A 12,968-nucleotide genomic window follows, 5' to 3' on the forward strand; every position below is an offset into this window, starting at 1 on the left:
GCTCTGGTTATGTCTCACTGTTGTTCTGACACCTAAATATTACAAATGATCATGTCTTGGGAGGGGGAGTGGGTTTGGGAGAAATGCTTTGCATGTGTTTATCTGTAGCTGGAAACTAAAGTTGTCATCTCCTTCTAAATACTTGCAGGTGAAGGTGATGGTAAGGATTTGTCCCTCTCAAGGAGCACATGAAACATCTGAATCCATGTCCTTCCTAAAGGTAGATCCACGAAAAAAGCAAATCACGCTTTATGATCCAGCTACAAGTGGGCCTTCCAACGTAGGTCACAGGAGAGGCGTTGTTGCTGTCCCAAAGATGTTTGCTTTTGATGCAGTATTCCCCCAGGATGCTTCACAGGTACTGCAGAAACTCGTATAAACCTCCTGAGTCTTTTCATGGCCACTGCATTTGATTGCCTTAAGAGTTCTGGTTCTGGGGAATTTTGAATGAGTTGCCTTAATGCCTGGAAAAAAACGCAGTAATTAATAGATGAGTGGTTAAATTCCTACATTTTCAGTTTAGCTGAGATGTAAAATTAAGGAGTAGTAGCTGGGGAGATGGATTTGCTGACTAAATTATCTTCCTGCATTTTCTCTTGTTACTGAAAGACACACAGCCAATTTGAAATTTGCTTTTCCATTCAGTTAAGTTTTAACCCATATGATGTCACTGAAATGAAGTCCTTCCCCACTGCTTTCAATGGGAAATGAGCGTGTGCTTAAAGTTAAGCTAAATGCTGTTGTTAGGAGAAGAGATACAGCTCACCCCATGGGATTGCTGTACTGTAACAGATGGGGAGCTTTTGTATTTTCCTTTCCTTTTCCAATTTATTTATGCTGTGTATTTGACCGATTCTTTTATCTTGATGGTGGTGCTGATGGTTCATGTCATTCTATTGCCCTGCAAAAGGGTATATTTACTGGACACCTGAAACTCCCTTCCAAGCAAAATCGTGGGTGCAGAAAAAAATTGTAGAGCAGCTTTAGAAAGGAGAACAAATTAAGCAGAGTATGGAGAACCACTTCAAGTTTAAACTGCCTGGAAAAAAAGGGTTTGGTGAAAGAAAAATAAAACACAGAACATTCAGAGTGAAAATGGTTTATTAAAGTTGAGAAAACAAGACAAGATCGAGTTCAGAAACCCATCCTCCAGTCTTCTACTATTATTTTGTTTTCTTTTTGGCTCCCAAATCAGATACATGAAAACGTCTATTTGGTCTAAGTTCAGCCTTAAAGATGCAGAATAATGGCCCTCACAGACCCGTGCGTAAGGCTGCGGCCACCTCAGCAGGAGCCTGGTTTTAAGATACTGGATAAGCCAAACGGTGTCTTTGTGCAGGAATTCACAACGCTGATCTCAGCGTTAGTCTGGAACTGGACATGGCTGTTTCTTATGGTTACTGAAGGTCCCGTTGCCAGCCTGGCTGCAAGGTGGCCCATTGCAGTGTGCTGCCGTGCTGGTTTTGGCACCCATCCTCTAGGTTTTTGACCCCAGCGTGGGCTAGGCTCTTTCAGGTTCTCGTGATGGGCCTTTCCAGGGGCCCGTTTGTGGCATGTCTAAGTGATGCCGGCCAGCACAGTGACTTTGGTGCAGGTGTCATCGCTCAAGGCATGCTTTCTGCTGTGCACCTGCAAACAGAGCCTTATCATTTCACTGTAGTTACATATTCTCTCCTCCCCCCATTACCATTCTTAATATATCCTATTGTATTTGAAACTTTCACGGACGTGGATAAACTGGTTTTAGTACACTCAAGTATTTTAGCGAGTTCTCTTTACTGACAATGATGTTTCCCCTAGAAAAGGAAAGCGTGATACTATGAAATCCTATTCAAGGATCTTAATGCATTTTTTCCAGTATGAATATCTTTTTAATTTCTGTGAGCACTCTTGAGTAGCTTAATTTCAATGGAGTTGCTACTATTGCTGAAAACCCTTGGCTAAGCTATTACACCAGCAGGAAGCCTGGTTGGATAGCATTCAGTTTGCTACATTAGTCTTAGAATCAATATTCCAAGAGAATTGGTTTAATAGAATTGAAAACTATTTTAGGCTATAGTAGTAGATTTTATTACTTTTTAAGATAGCATAGCTACTAAAATAATACGACTGATGCCATAAACATGGGGAGAGTATTGTGCCTCAAAAATACTAAGTCATTCTTTTCATGTAGAAGAATAGCAAAACCCATAGCAGTATACACTCTTTTACTTATTTGTCTCCAATCTTTCTTTCAGGCGGAGGTATGCTCTGGAACAGTAGCAGAAGTAATCCAGTCTGTTGTGAATGGTGCAGATGGTTGCATATTTTGCTTTGGTCATGTCAAGCTTGGTGAGCTCCCAAATTCGTTACAGTTAATTACTATGTCAGCCTGGTAATTACATGCTGTCAGCTCCTGGAACAATAAACCTGGAGTATATGAATAGATTAGAATTTCTTTTTAATTAGCTTTGCAAACTTATCATGGTTTATTTCTACACAGGGACTGTAAGTTTTAATTTGAAAAGGTAAAACGTAACATCAGATTAGCTTATTCAGGAGCAAGCTTATATAGGTGTATTATGATGAAAATCAAAAGATCAAAGATGTTCTTAAAATTTAATTTGCTGTGGGTCTGAGTTACAAAAATGGCAAAACTAGTTGAATAAATAGTAATGGATTAATAATTAAATACTTTGCATTTTTGCATCTGTTATTTCCCATTGTCTGTGCAGCACCTGTCATCACATAGAATGTGCAGTGGTGACAGCATGAAGAGAAACTGTCTTGTACATGAAAGGTGAATTAAGTTCACTTTTGTCTTTCCATTCTAGGAAAATCTTACACCATGATTGGGAAAGATAATTCCACACAAAGCCTTGGTATCATCCCCTGTGCAATTTCTTGGCTCTTCAAATTAATCAATGAACGTAAAGAAAAAACTGGGACTCGTTTCTCTATTAGAGTATCTGCTGTGGAGATCAGTGGCAAAGATGAAAACCTTAAGGATTTGTTAGCTGAAGTAGCCACTGGCAGCCTTCAGGATGGCCAGTCTCCTGGGGTTTATCTGAGAGAAGATCCAATATGTGGAACCCAGGTATAATGGATATCACAACACAGATTTTCTGAGCCTGACTTTCTTCCATGTTTTATTTCCTTTTATCTGACAACAACTACAACAACTTTTGAGACAGTAAAAAAAAATTATTGCTTTTAATTTGTAAGCCCTGCTCCCGTGGTGTACGTATTTGTTTCTTTTAGCACCCTAGAGATTTAGCCAGTTCAGCAAAAAAAAAAAAATCGCCCCTGTGCTAATTAGTCATTTTCTTGTTTATATTCAAGCTCCAAAACCAAAGTGAGCTAAGAGCCCCGACAGCAGAGAAAGCTGCCTTTTTCCTTGATGCTGCAATTGCTGCCAGAAGTACCAGCAAACCTGAATGTGAGGAAGAAGATAGGAGGAATTCGCATATGCTCTTCACTCTTCACATATACCAATATCGCATGGAGAAGAGTGGCAAAGGAGGAAGTATGAATCATTTTCCCAATTGCTTGTTTTTAAATGGCTTGGTTTTGGGTTAGTTTAATAATAATTTGCAGTAAACTTGTAAAGAAAAAATGAAGTGACCCCTCAAGCCAGTCAAGAGTCACCTTTAACTTTGGTAGCTGTGGCTAATATCTGGTATCCCTGCCATTAATATTTAATTTGAGCATTACCCCATGCTGCATTCATTATTTTCCTCATTTGAATATGTTTTGAATACTCAGTCTGGCTTGGGTCCATGCAATCACATGATGTACAAATGTTCCCCTTATTGTTTTAGTGTCTGGAGGACGCAGCCGCTTGCATCTCATTGATCTAGGGAGCTGTGAAAAAGTGCTGAGCAAGACCCGAGATGGAGGAGGCTCTCTGTGTTTGTCTCTCTCTGCCCTGGGCAATGTAATTTTGGCCTTAATTAATGGTGCTAAGCATGTGCCATATAAGTAAGTGAATTATTGCATGCATTACCTTAAATATGTGGCTTGTGTTACCTGAACAGTGAATTGCATCAACAGTGTACTCTTCATATAAGAGGAAGTTAAAGGAAGTTTTATCAGAGAGGGATCTGTCTTCTTTCAAGATCACTTATGATTATATTGCATATTTTTAAAGGTCCCATAGTAACATGAAATCCTTACTCAGCTGACTAAAAATCATATGGATATTGTCATATACTTAGTTTGGGTGAAATGTGTGTGTGTTGGGGAGGGACTGATGTTTGAAAAAACAGAGAGAAATTGTCAAAATGTTTTCTTTTCTGCTCCCTCCTCTCTGTCTCCTGGATTTGGAACTTATACCAGTCTCAGCCAGCTGGACAAAAGTAGTGAATATTTTCATAAAAAATTCATAGGATTTTCCCTCTGTTTTCCAAATTTAGAAATTCTATTGAAATTTCAGAAAATACCAATGAGCTATATGAAGTATCGTCATCAAAGGGCTGTTAATCAGTTTGGTTTTTTGAGTGATACACACATACTAATCTTTTCAATTAAAAAGAAGAGGAAGACGGTGTTATTCACTTGCACATTTGTTTAGCAGAAGCGAACATGTAGGTGTATTGCTTCGTGGGAGTGTGCTTGACACTAATGTTATGTCAAACACACCTGCGGGGAGCCCAGCCTAGAGACAACATCCACATTGTAAACCCCCCAACCAGAACTTGGCCTGCAATACTGAAAATTTAATTGCTGCTTGTCTTGATGCATTAGAACTTAATGCCTTTGTTATCAATCATGTCGTTTCACTTATTTATCTAGTGTGGCGTCTCAAACAGGTGTCCTGTCCTTGTGTATGAGACAGAAAATAGATAATTTTCTCAGGCTACTTGCTAGGTTTGTTGGTGGAGTAGATGATGGGTGGGTAGTTAGAACAGAGAAGGGTGGTTTCTCAGGGGCGATCCCTTTGTCACCTAAGCTGGTTTGGGGAGCAGAGACACAGTGGCAGTTCCTGTGTGTGTGGGCCAGCTCAGAGGAACGGGAGGGAGCAGCCCCCAGGGTGCTGTGGGGTCCCCGCTGGAGAGATGTCTTGGAGAATAGCGGAGGACAAAGTGCAGTGACTTCTCAGTTTTGCTGTCTGTAGCTGAGGACTCACGTCACCAGGAAAGCCTTCAGAGAGGAAAGTCAGCAGGCAGAAAGGAAACTAGATTAACTGGGATGGAACTGATAATATATTTCTGATATCTAATGATATATTTGTTTGGGATCTTTTCACTATTTCTGTTAACTTACTTTTTTTCTTCATATCAAAATTGTTTGCATATAACTCACAGAGTTTGTATGTCCAGATACTAAGCCTGCCCAGATAAAAATCTAGCACCCATGTGCTGTTTGGGTAATACGAGCTAAACCTGAGATAACTAAACTAGAATTATATCATTTTAGAATTGTCTAAGTAACAAATAAAATGACTTATCATACCGCAACTACACATGCAGATAAATTATCAAAATGATGGCATCTTTGTATGGTACATTTAGACGTGTTTTACATATGGTCAAATAATAGCAGCATATTTCTTATCCACATGTACCATACATGCATATATCCTATGATAATGAAAGCACAATATGTGGTGCAAAAATCTGCAAAAAAGATTGTAATTTCTTGAAACTATCCCAGTGTTCTCATTTGTTACACAGGGACAACAAGTTGACAATGTTGTTGAGGGAATCACTTGGGAACATCAACTGCAGAACAACCATGATTGCGCATATTTCTGACTCCCCAGCCAATTATGCAGAAACTCTCACAACCATTCAGCTTGCATCGCGAATCCACCGAATGAGAAAGAAGAAATCCAAGGTTGGTGCACAAACAAGCTGCAATTAGTTCATCTGAAAATGAGTTTTCTTAACCTCTCGGTGGGGGAACGTGGGATTTCTCGGCAGTAAGAAGTAATACAAAATGCATAAAAGCTCAGGAGAGAAGTTGACAAATGGCTTGGCACAGAGCCATCATCCCTCCCCTTGATCATTAATCCTGAAATTCCCTTTCTTTTTGTTGTAAACATGTATTCTTTCATTGCTTATATGTGGAACTATCGCAAAAGCTTCAATTTGTGTTAATTAAAAACCCATAAGAAAGGAACAGAAAACTGATGAAGAGAAAGACAATGTATAATATTTAATGATAATTATCTGAAAAGGTGTGATTGTTATATTACTCCTGATATAGTAAAATATATGTAGCATGACCTTGTTATTTTAATTCACACTGTAACATTTTTCCACTAGATGTGGTTTTGATAGTACACACAAAGCCCAGTATATTGGATACCTAAGTTTTTTACCAATTATGTGCACATCCATATAATTACATACATATACTTCAATTAATATTGATAACTTTTTCCTTACTGATCATTTACAGTATGCATCCAGCTCATCTGGAGGAGAGAGTTCATGTGAAGAAGGACATGTCCGAAGACCACCCCATTTGCGACCATTCCACCCACGAACTGTTGCCCTTGACCCTGACCTTCCTGTCCTGAGCATATCTAGTGATCCTGATTATTCCTCCAGCAGTGAACAGTCTTGTGATACTGTCATTTATGTTGGTCCCAATGGTGCAGCTTTGTCTGACAGGGAATTGACAGATAATGAAGGTCCTCCAGAGTTTGTTCCCATAATCCCATCCCTAAACAAGAAGAGAAGTAAAGACAATTCTGCTATTGGTAGAAGTTCTGACAAGGATCATTTTAAATGCAACACTTTTGCTGAATTGCAAGAAAGGTTAGAGTGCATTGATGGAAGTGAGGAACCCATCAAATTCACTTGTGGAGAAAACTCTGTTGCATCCAATTGTAGTCCAGTCCCTGGAGGTACAGAAAATACACAGTCTAAACTGATAAAGGAGAAGATATCTTCTCCTTCTGGAGGATTTAAGAAACCAGTTCCACCAGAAACTGCATCTCCAAAAAAAGGATATAATCTTCATTTCCAGGCTGTTACGCCAAGGGTTGGCAATTGTCATGAAAAGAGCACACCTCACTTCAAAACAGAGCATTCCAAGCAGCAGAGCAAAGTTGATGGCAAAATAATAGACTCAGTACTGGAGGGAGAGAAAGAGAGAGAGACAATCACAGATTCTCTGAAGTCCTCAAGCAGTAGCCCTTCAAGGAATCAGGAGCAGAATAAAGCCACAGCTGAACCTGTCAGTAAAGAAAAGTCTCTGTATATGAAGAGACCCTTGCCAAGCCCAGCACCCCCACCTCCCCAGCAGAAAGAGCAAGTGCCAAGCTCGAAGGCTGAGAGTTTGGAGTTGGACAATAGCAATGCAGTTCGGACTCCTCCTGTGGGAATGAGCAAGCAGATGGCTAACAAACCTGAGCAAAACCCAATAGGAAGCACATTTCTGGTTGGTAGCAACACCCAGAATCAGTCGGGTGCTATAGAGGTACACAGCTTCCGGTCCGCATTCAGAGGTAAATGCTTTGATCGGGATATATTAACCACCACAGTGACTTTGCAGCAGCCTGTTGAGCTGAATGGAGAGGATGAGCTTGTTTTCACAGTGGTGGAAGAACTATCCATTAGTGGGATTTTGGATAATGGAAGACCTTCCAGTATCATTAGCTTTAACAGCGACTGCTCCCTTCAGGCCCTTGCATCAGGTTCCAGGCCAGTTAGTATTATCAGCAGCATAAATGATGAGTTTGATGCTTATACCTCACAGGAAAGTTCTACTGGTGTAAATATTGATATCGTTGTGCCCTTTGCTAAGGATCCCTTTACCAGCAGCAGACGTTCCTCCATCAGTTCATGGCTTAGCGAAGTCAGCATCTGTACAATTGAAAGTGATGGAGCACATTCTAGTGACAGTTTCATTGCACAGTCATCTTACAGCTGTAATAAGTCTGAGGAACCCTTCAACTTGGATTCACCTAATGTACCCATACCACTGAAAAGTGCTCTGAATGACAGTGGGTTTTGCTTCTCTGAGCTGGAGAGTGAGAGCATGAGTTCCAGCAAGCTGTCCTCAGGCATCAGCAAAAGTCCCCAAACCCCAGAAACTACCAAAGCATCTCAGATAAAAAGTGCTTTTTGTGTCACTGATCAGCCCATAAAAATAAAATCTATTAATTCTCGAGATACGCCTGTGATAGAAACCATACATTCTAGTCTTCCTAGGAAAACAAAAACTACCTCGTCTGCAATCCACCATAATACTGTCCTCAGCTATAAAGAGCTGCAGAGTCCACATTGTATATTTGAAGATCCCTGGCTCTTGCGCACGGATAATCAATTGGAAACAAATCCTGCAGAGCCAGTGCTGTCTCCAAAATCTCACACATTTGGTACTGATAAGCAGCCAGGAAAAGCTGCCCAGTGTTTCAGTACAGCATCCAGGCCAACTAAGTCGCAGACTATGCTTGCCTGTTCTCAGAGAGTTGTGGATGGTTGTGAAATGGCCTGCAAATCTTCCAGCGGAGCTGCAAAGAAGTCAGAAACTGCAATGAAGATGCCACAGCTGAAGAGAGGAGCCACCACACTGGGTGTGATGCCGGTATCGCACACTAACAGTACTTTGTCAGAGGCTGTGACCGGAGGGAATTTAGATGCTCCCTTGGCTGCTGGCAGCTTGAAATCATCACTGGGAAAGAAAAGCGTGCCCCAGAAGTCAAGCGTGTTACCTAGGCCAGGTGGGCCAACACCTCCAACACCTCCTGTACGCAAATCGAGCCTGGAACAGAAACCTGTTGGTCTGGGTAATGGTGGGGGAAAAGCTGCTGGCCTGGACTTTGCCAGAGCTGCCACCCCAAAGGCTGAAGAAGAAGCAGATTTGCGGTCAAAAGCTGGATCTTGCGTCAGTGAAAGTGCCAGTAGTAAAATGAACCTGAAGGGCGACCACTCTTTGCCTAAGATGACGTCAAGTTTAAAGACAAAGGCATCGAAGAGCGAAGCTGTCCACCGTTATGGAAGTCACATGTCCCTGGAAAGGTGCGACAGTCTGACCTCAGTAGGATCCAAAGCAAACATGGCGAGGGAAAACGCAAGTGCTAATAACAGCAGGGCAGGGCGCTCTGTCCCGAGGCTGGGGGTCCCTCCTGTTGCTTCTAGTGTGACTTTACCGCAGTCCTTCACTGCCCCTGTGGCCTGTAAAAACAGCCAGGCAAAAAGCACAACTAACCAGAAAGTCCAAGCCAATGGAAATAAAAACCGGAGCCTCTCCACCAGTGGCTCCCGGTCTCTCAGTTCCTCAGTAAAGTCCCTGACGCAGCCCGTGGGGAAGAGCTCTAGCGCTGCTCCGAGCGGGAAGGCGGCCCCCCGCTCCGTGCAGGCGGTCAGCAGCAAACCCGGCAGGGGAACCATTATGGGGACCAAGCAGGCCATGAGGGCGGCCAACAGCCGCGTGAACGAGCTGGTGTCGGGCGGCTCTGCCAAGATGGGGCACTTCCGAGGCTCCACGGACTCCGACAGCGGCAACGACAGTGGCATCAACCTCAGCGATGAGAAGTCACAAATCCCGGTGCTGCCGTCTCCTTACAGCAAGATAACGGCACCCCGGCGGCCTCAGCGGTACAGCAGCGGCCACGGGAGCGACAACAGCAGCGTTTTAAGCGGGGAACTGCCACCGGCCATGGGAAGGACAGCTCTTTTTTACCACAGCGGAGGCAGCAGCGGCTACGAAAGCATGATTCGGGACAGCGAGGCGACGGGCAGTGCCTCCTCGGCGCACGACTCCATGAGCGAAAGCGGCATGTCGTCACCGGGCCGCATGAGGAGCCTGAAATCTCCCAAGAAGAGATCGACAGGTAAGGAACAAACGGGACGTGGGGCTTGAGCTCCCCGAGATGCGCTCGAAATGCGGCAGGGCGGCGTCCCCGGGGACGTTGAGTTTTCACGGTGCCTCCGGCGGCGAGGGCAAGGTTGTTTGGCTTGGAGGAAGACGCGGTGCAGAGCTGAATGTGTCTGCATGCATTTGTGGTGCAGGCGTATACGCGTACAGAAGCCACTTGTCAGTATTTATTTTACTTCAAAGCCACCTCGCGGCTGCAGGTGCGACCCAGGTGCTCTGTCTCAGAGGGCAGGAAAAGCGCAGTGTGCCCCAAGGCGCTTTCCATCTCCCTGCGAGGGAGGAGAGAGCAGATGGCTGCGGGCAGATGGGGGAGCCCAGGGGATGGGCGAGAGCATGTTCCTCGGCGGGATCGGCAGCGATCGCAGCACGTCAGCCGTCTCTGTGTTCTCAGCGTTGTGCAGCATGACCAGAAAAGGAGTTTTTTTTTCACATGACAGGGAGCAGTGAGGGTGCTGGGTGGATCTTGATGAGTTTTTACGAGGAAGAAGAGAGTGTGCCTCTGCAGGCTGGGTAAAAAGTGGGGAGAATGGCAGTAAGGAGAGGAAGAGTTGCTGTTGGCTAGACATTTATGAGGGAATTTCAGTGAGATGTCCTGGGACTTTAGTTTGAAAACGGGGAACAGGCCTGAAGAAGAGAAGAGGGTTTGTGAATCAATGAGGATTGCTGGATTTGCATTAGATTACCCAAAGGTAAGGCTTAGGAGGAAGAGGAGGTAAGGCAGAGGAGGAAGGGTGCATATACAGGATGCAGCAAAGCTTAAGTTAACACTACCAGGCAATTACAAAATTATTGTATTGTAATAGTGGTTTTGTAAGGAAATTTTAAAGTGGACATGTAGATTCTGTAAGCAATAGAAAACTTGTTGGGGGGGAATCACTTAAAAGAGGTGGCTCCCACTCCTACACTGTGCTGAGGTAGACACGTCCAATTGTACCACACAAAGGTGATCGTGCAAGAGCCAAGTCCCCTTTTCCTGGTCTCCAGAGCCTTTCTGTGTTGCTTTCGCAAGTGGTGCTCATGTCAGTGCTGCTGCCTGTAGCCAGCTTCAGCATCAGGTTTCTATGACTGGTGTTACAGAGTCATTTTTACTGGTCCAGCTTGGAAGTGCTGTAGTATTGTAAAGAATCTGAGACAAGGTGTGAGGTGCAGCTGCTGGCCAGTAGTGTGATTTAGCAACCTAAGTGTGCTGACTACTGGAAAAAGAGTATGCACTAATACCAGGAGTGTGACCGAATCTGACCCTTTGGTTGAAAGGGGGTAACTATTACAAGCCCTGTAGACACACATGATGCTCAGTTCTGACAGTAGATTGAAATGGGTTAAACTGAGGTACATTTCATGGTGCTTTCTGGTCAAAGCAACTGAATTGCTTCAGCAGGTGATAAATTAGTTTGGAGACTTAGTGCAACATTTACTACAGTTTTCTTTCCATAGGATATCAACCTCTTAAACCTTTCCTACAAATCAATATTAACAGCTGTATAAGTTGCACATGTATTGAGAAGGTATTACCCACTGATGGATTTGTATTTGTTTTTGCCCCAGGAAATGCTTATAACGTCTTTAAAAATGACAAACTATTTATTTTTTCAATTGCAATTGCTCTGTATCAGTAAATTATCTATTACTTTTTCAGTGCTTTACACTTTGACACACTAATGTATTTTATACATGAAATGAGGTTTCCTAGGAACTTCATTAAATATTTCTTACAAGAAGGGTTTTGTGTAGACCCATTATTGGCCTAAAATATATTGTCATCATTGTAAAGTTTTGGACATATTCTTGGAGTAGCTTAAATTGTCAAGCTGTGTTGGAGACTTGCAGTCTCTGGACTTAAGGAAGCTTTGGAAGGGAAGCCCGTCCTGGGGACAGAACCTACTTCCACAGATGTCAATGGAAACCTTTTCCCCTTGTTCTTTAACTTCATCTCCACCTTAAAGAAATGATATTGGCCTTGGCTGGCTCAATGGAATGATATGAAGTTAGTCTGCTTGGTATGTATGTTTGACTGCATCTGTTCGGTATCCTGTTCAGAGGGGTCCTGCAGGTTACAGGATCAGAGTTACAGTGGGTGATTTCAGCAGGCAGGACTGTATTTGTGATTTAGGCTAAATAAATTGGAGTGGTGGCAGTGATGAACAGGTGAAGGCTAACACCGCATAGATTCACTTTTTATGGTCCAGAGAGACTGTTTTTTAGATCTCCCTTGGGTTGTATCACAGAGTCACAGAGTAGTTGGGGTTTGAAGGCACCTCTGGAGATTATCTGGTCCAACCCACCTGCTTAGGCAGGGTCAGCTAGAGCAGGTTGCCCAGGACTGTGTCCAGTTGGGTTTTGAGTATCTCCAAGGCTGGAGACCACAGCCTCTCTGGGCAACCTGTTCCAGTGTTCAGCCACCCTCACAGTGAAGTATTTTCTTGTGTTGAGGTAGAATTTCCTGTGTTTTAGTTTGTGCCCGTTAGCTCTTGTCCTGTCACTCTGAGAAGAGTCTGGTTCCATCTCCTTTACACTCTCCCATCACATGTTTGTACACATTGATTAGATCCCCTCTGAGCCTTCTCTTCTCCAGGCTGAACAGCCTCAACTCCCTCAGCCTCTCCTCATATGAGAGATGCTTCAGTCCCTTAATCTCCAGCCTATCAAGGTAGAAGCAGGATCAAGTCTTCCCCTTTCCAAAATGTTTCCTTTGTGATTATTGATGTTACTTAGAAATTAACAGGGAAGCAATTAAGAATAAGGGATTTATTTCTTAAAAATATGTAAACCAGGTAACTCTTCAGGTATCTATGCAGGTGTGTTGCTCTTAGGGGAATATGCTGGGATTTTGTCTCTGTTTCTTCTTGAATTTTATGGCAGGGCTGACCCGACAGCCTTCACTTGCACTTAACTCTCCTGTAAAGGTCTCAGAAGTTATCTCAGGAGCATCCTCCTCTGAGCAGCACTGACTTGTCTGTATGACGTACTCCCTATTAGCAATCAGACCAGAAAAAAAAAAAAAAAGAGTCCTTTCCTCTAAGTTGGTTTTCCGTAAGAGGAGGAAAATTTTCAGGCACTAAATTTACTGTCACCTGTCAGCCAGAAGCTGCTTGTACATACTACTACCACATGACACTTCAGCTTGTTTCTGGTGGCCTTCAGCCTTCCTATTTACC

The 12,968-nt window shown here is 43.3% G+C and overlaps 1 protein-coding gene across 1 annotated transcript in view; it reads left to right on the plus strand.

Annotated features, from left to right (window-relative positions):
- Window positions 1–12,968, plus strand: part of KIF26A (kinesin family member 26A) — a 101,643-nt gene that overhangs the window by 84,495 nt on the left and 4,180 nt on the right. Inside the window, exons 6-12 of the mRNA XM_067295688.1 lie at window positions 149–358; window positions 2,238–2,331; window positions 2,814–3,076; window positions 3,322–3,505; window positions 3,801–3,960; window positions 5,655–5,817; window positions 6,385–9,769. Of these exons, the coding sequence (XP_067151789.1) occupies window positions 149–358; window positions 2,238–2,331; window positions 2,814–3,076; window positions 3,322–3,505; window positions 3,801–3,960; window positions 5,655–5,817; window positions 6,385–9,769 (4,459 nt within the window). The remainder of the gene's footprint in view (window positions 1–148; window positions 359–2,237; window positions 2,332–2,813; window positions 3,077–3,321; window positions 3,506–3,800; window positions 3,961–5,654; window positions 5,818–6,384; window positions 9,770–12,968) is intronic.

This window comes from Apteryx mantelli, chromosome 4, assembly GCF_036417845.1.
Source record: "Apteryx mantelli isolate bAptMan1 chromosome 4, bAptMan1.hap1, whole genome shotgun sequence".
NCBI lineage: Eukaryota > Metazoa > Chordata > Aves > Apterygiformes > Apterygidae > Apteryx > Apteryx mantelli.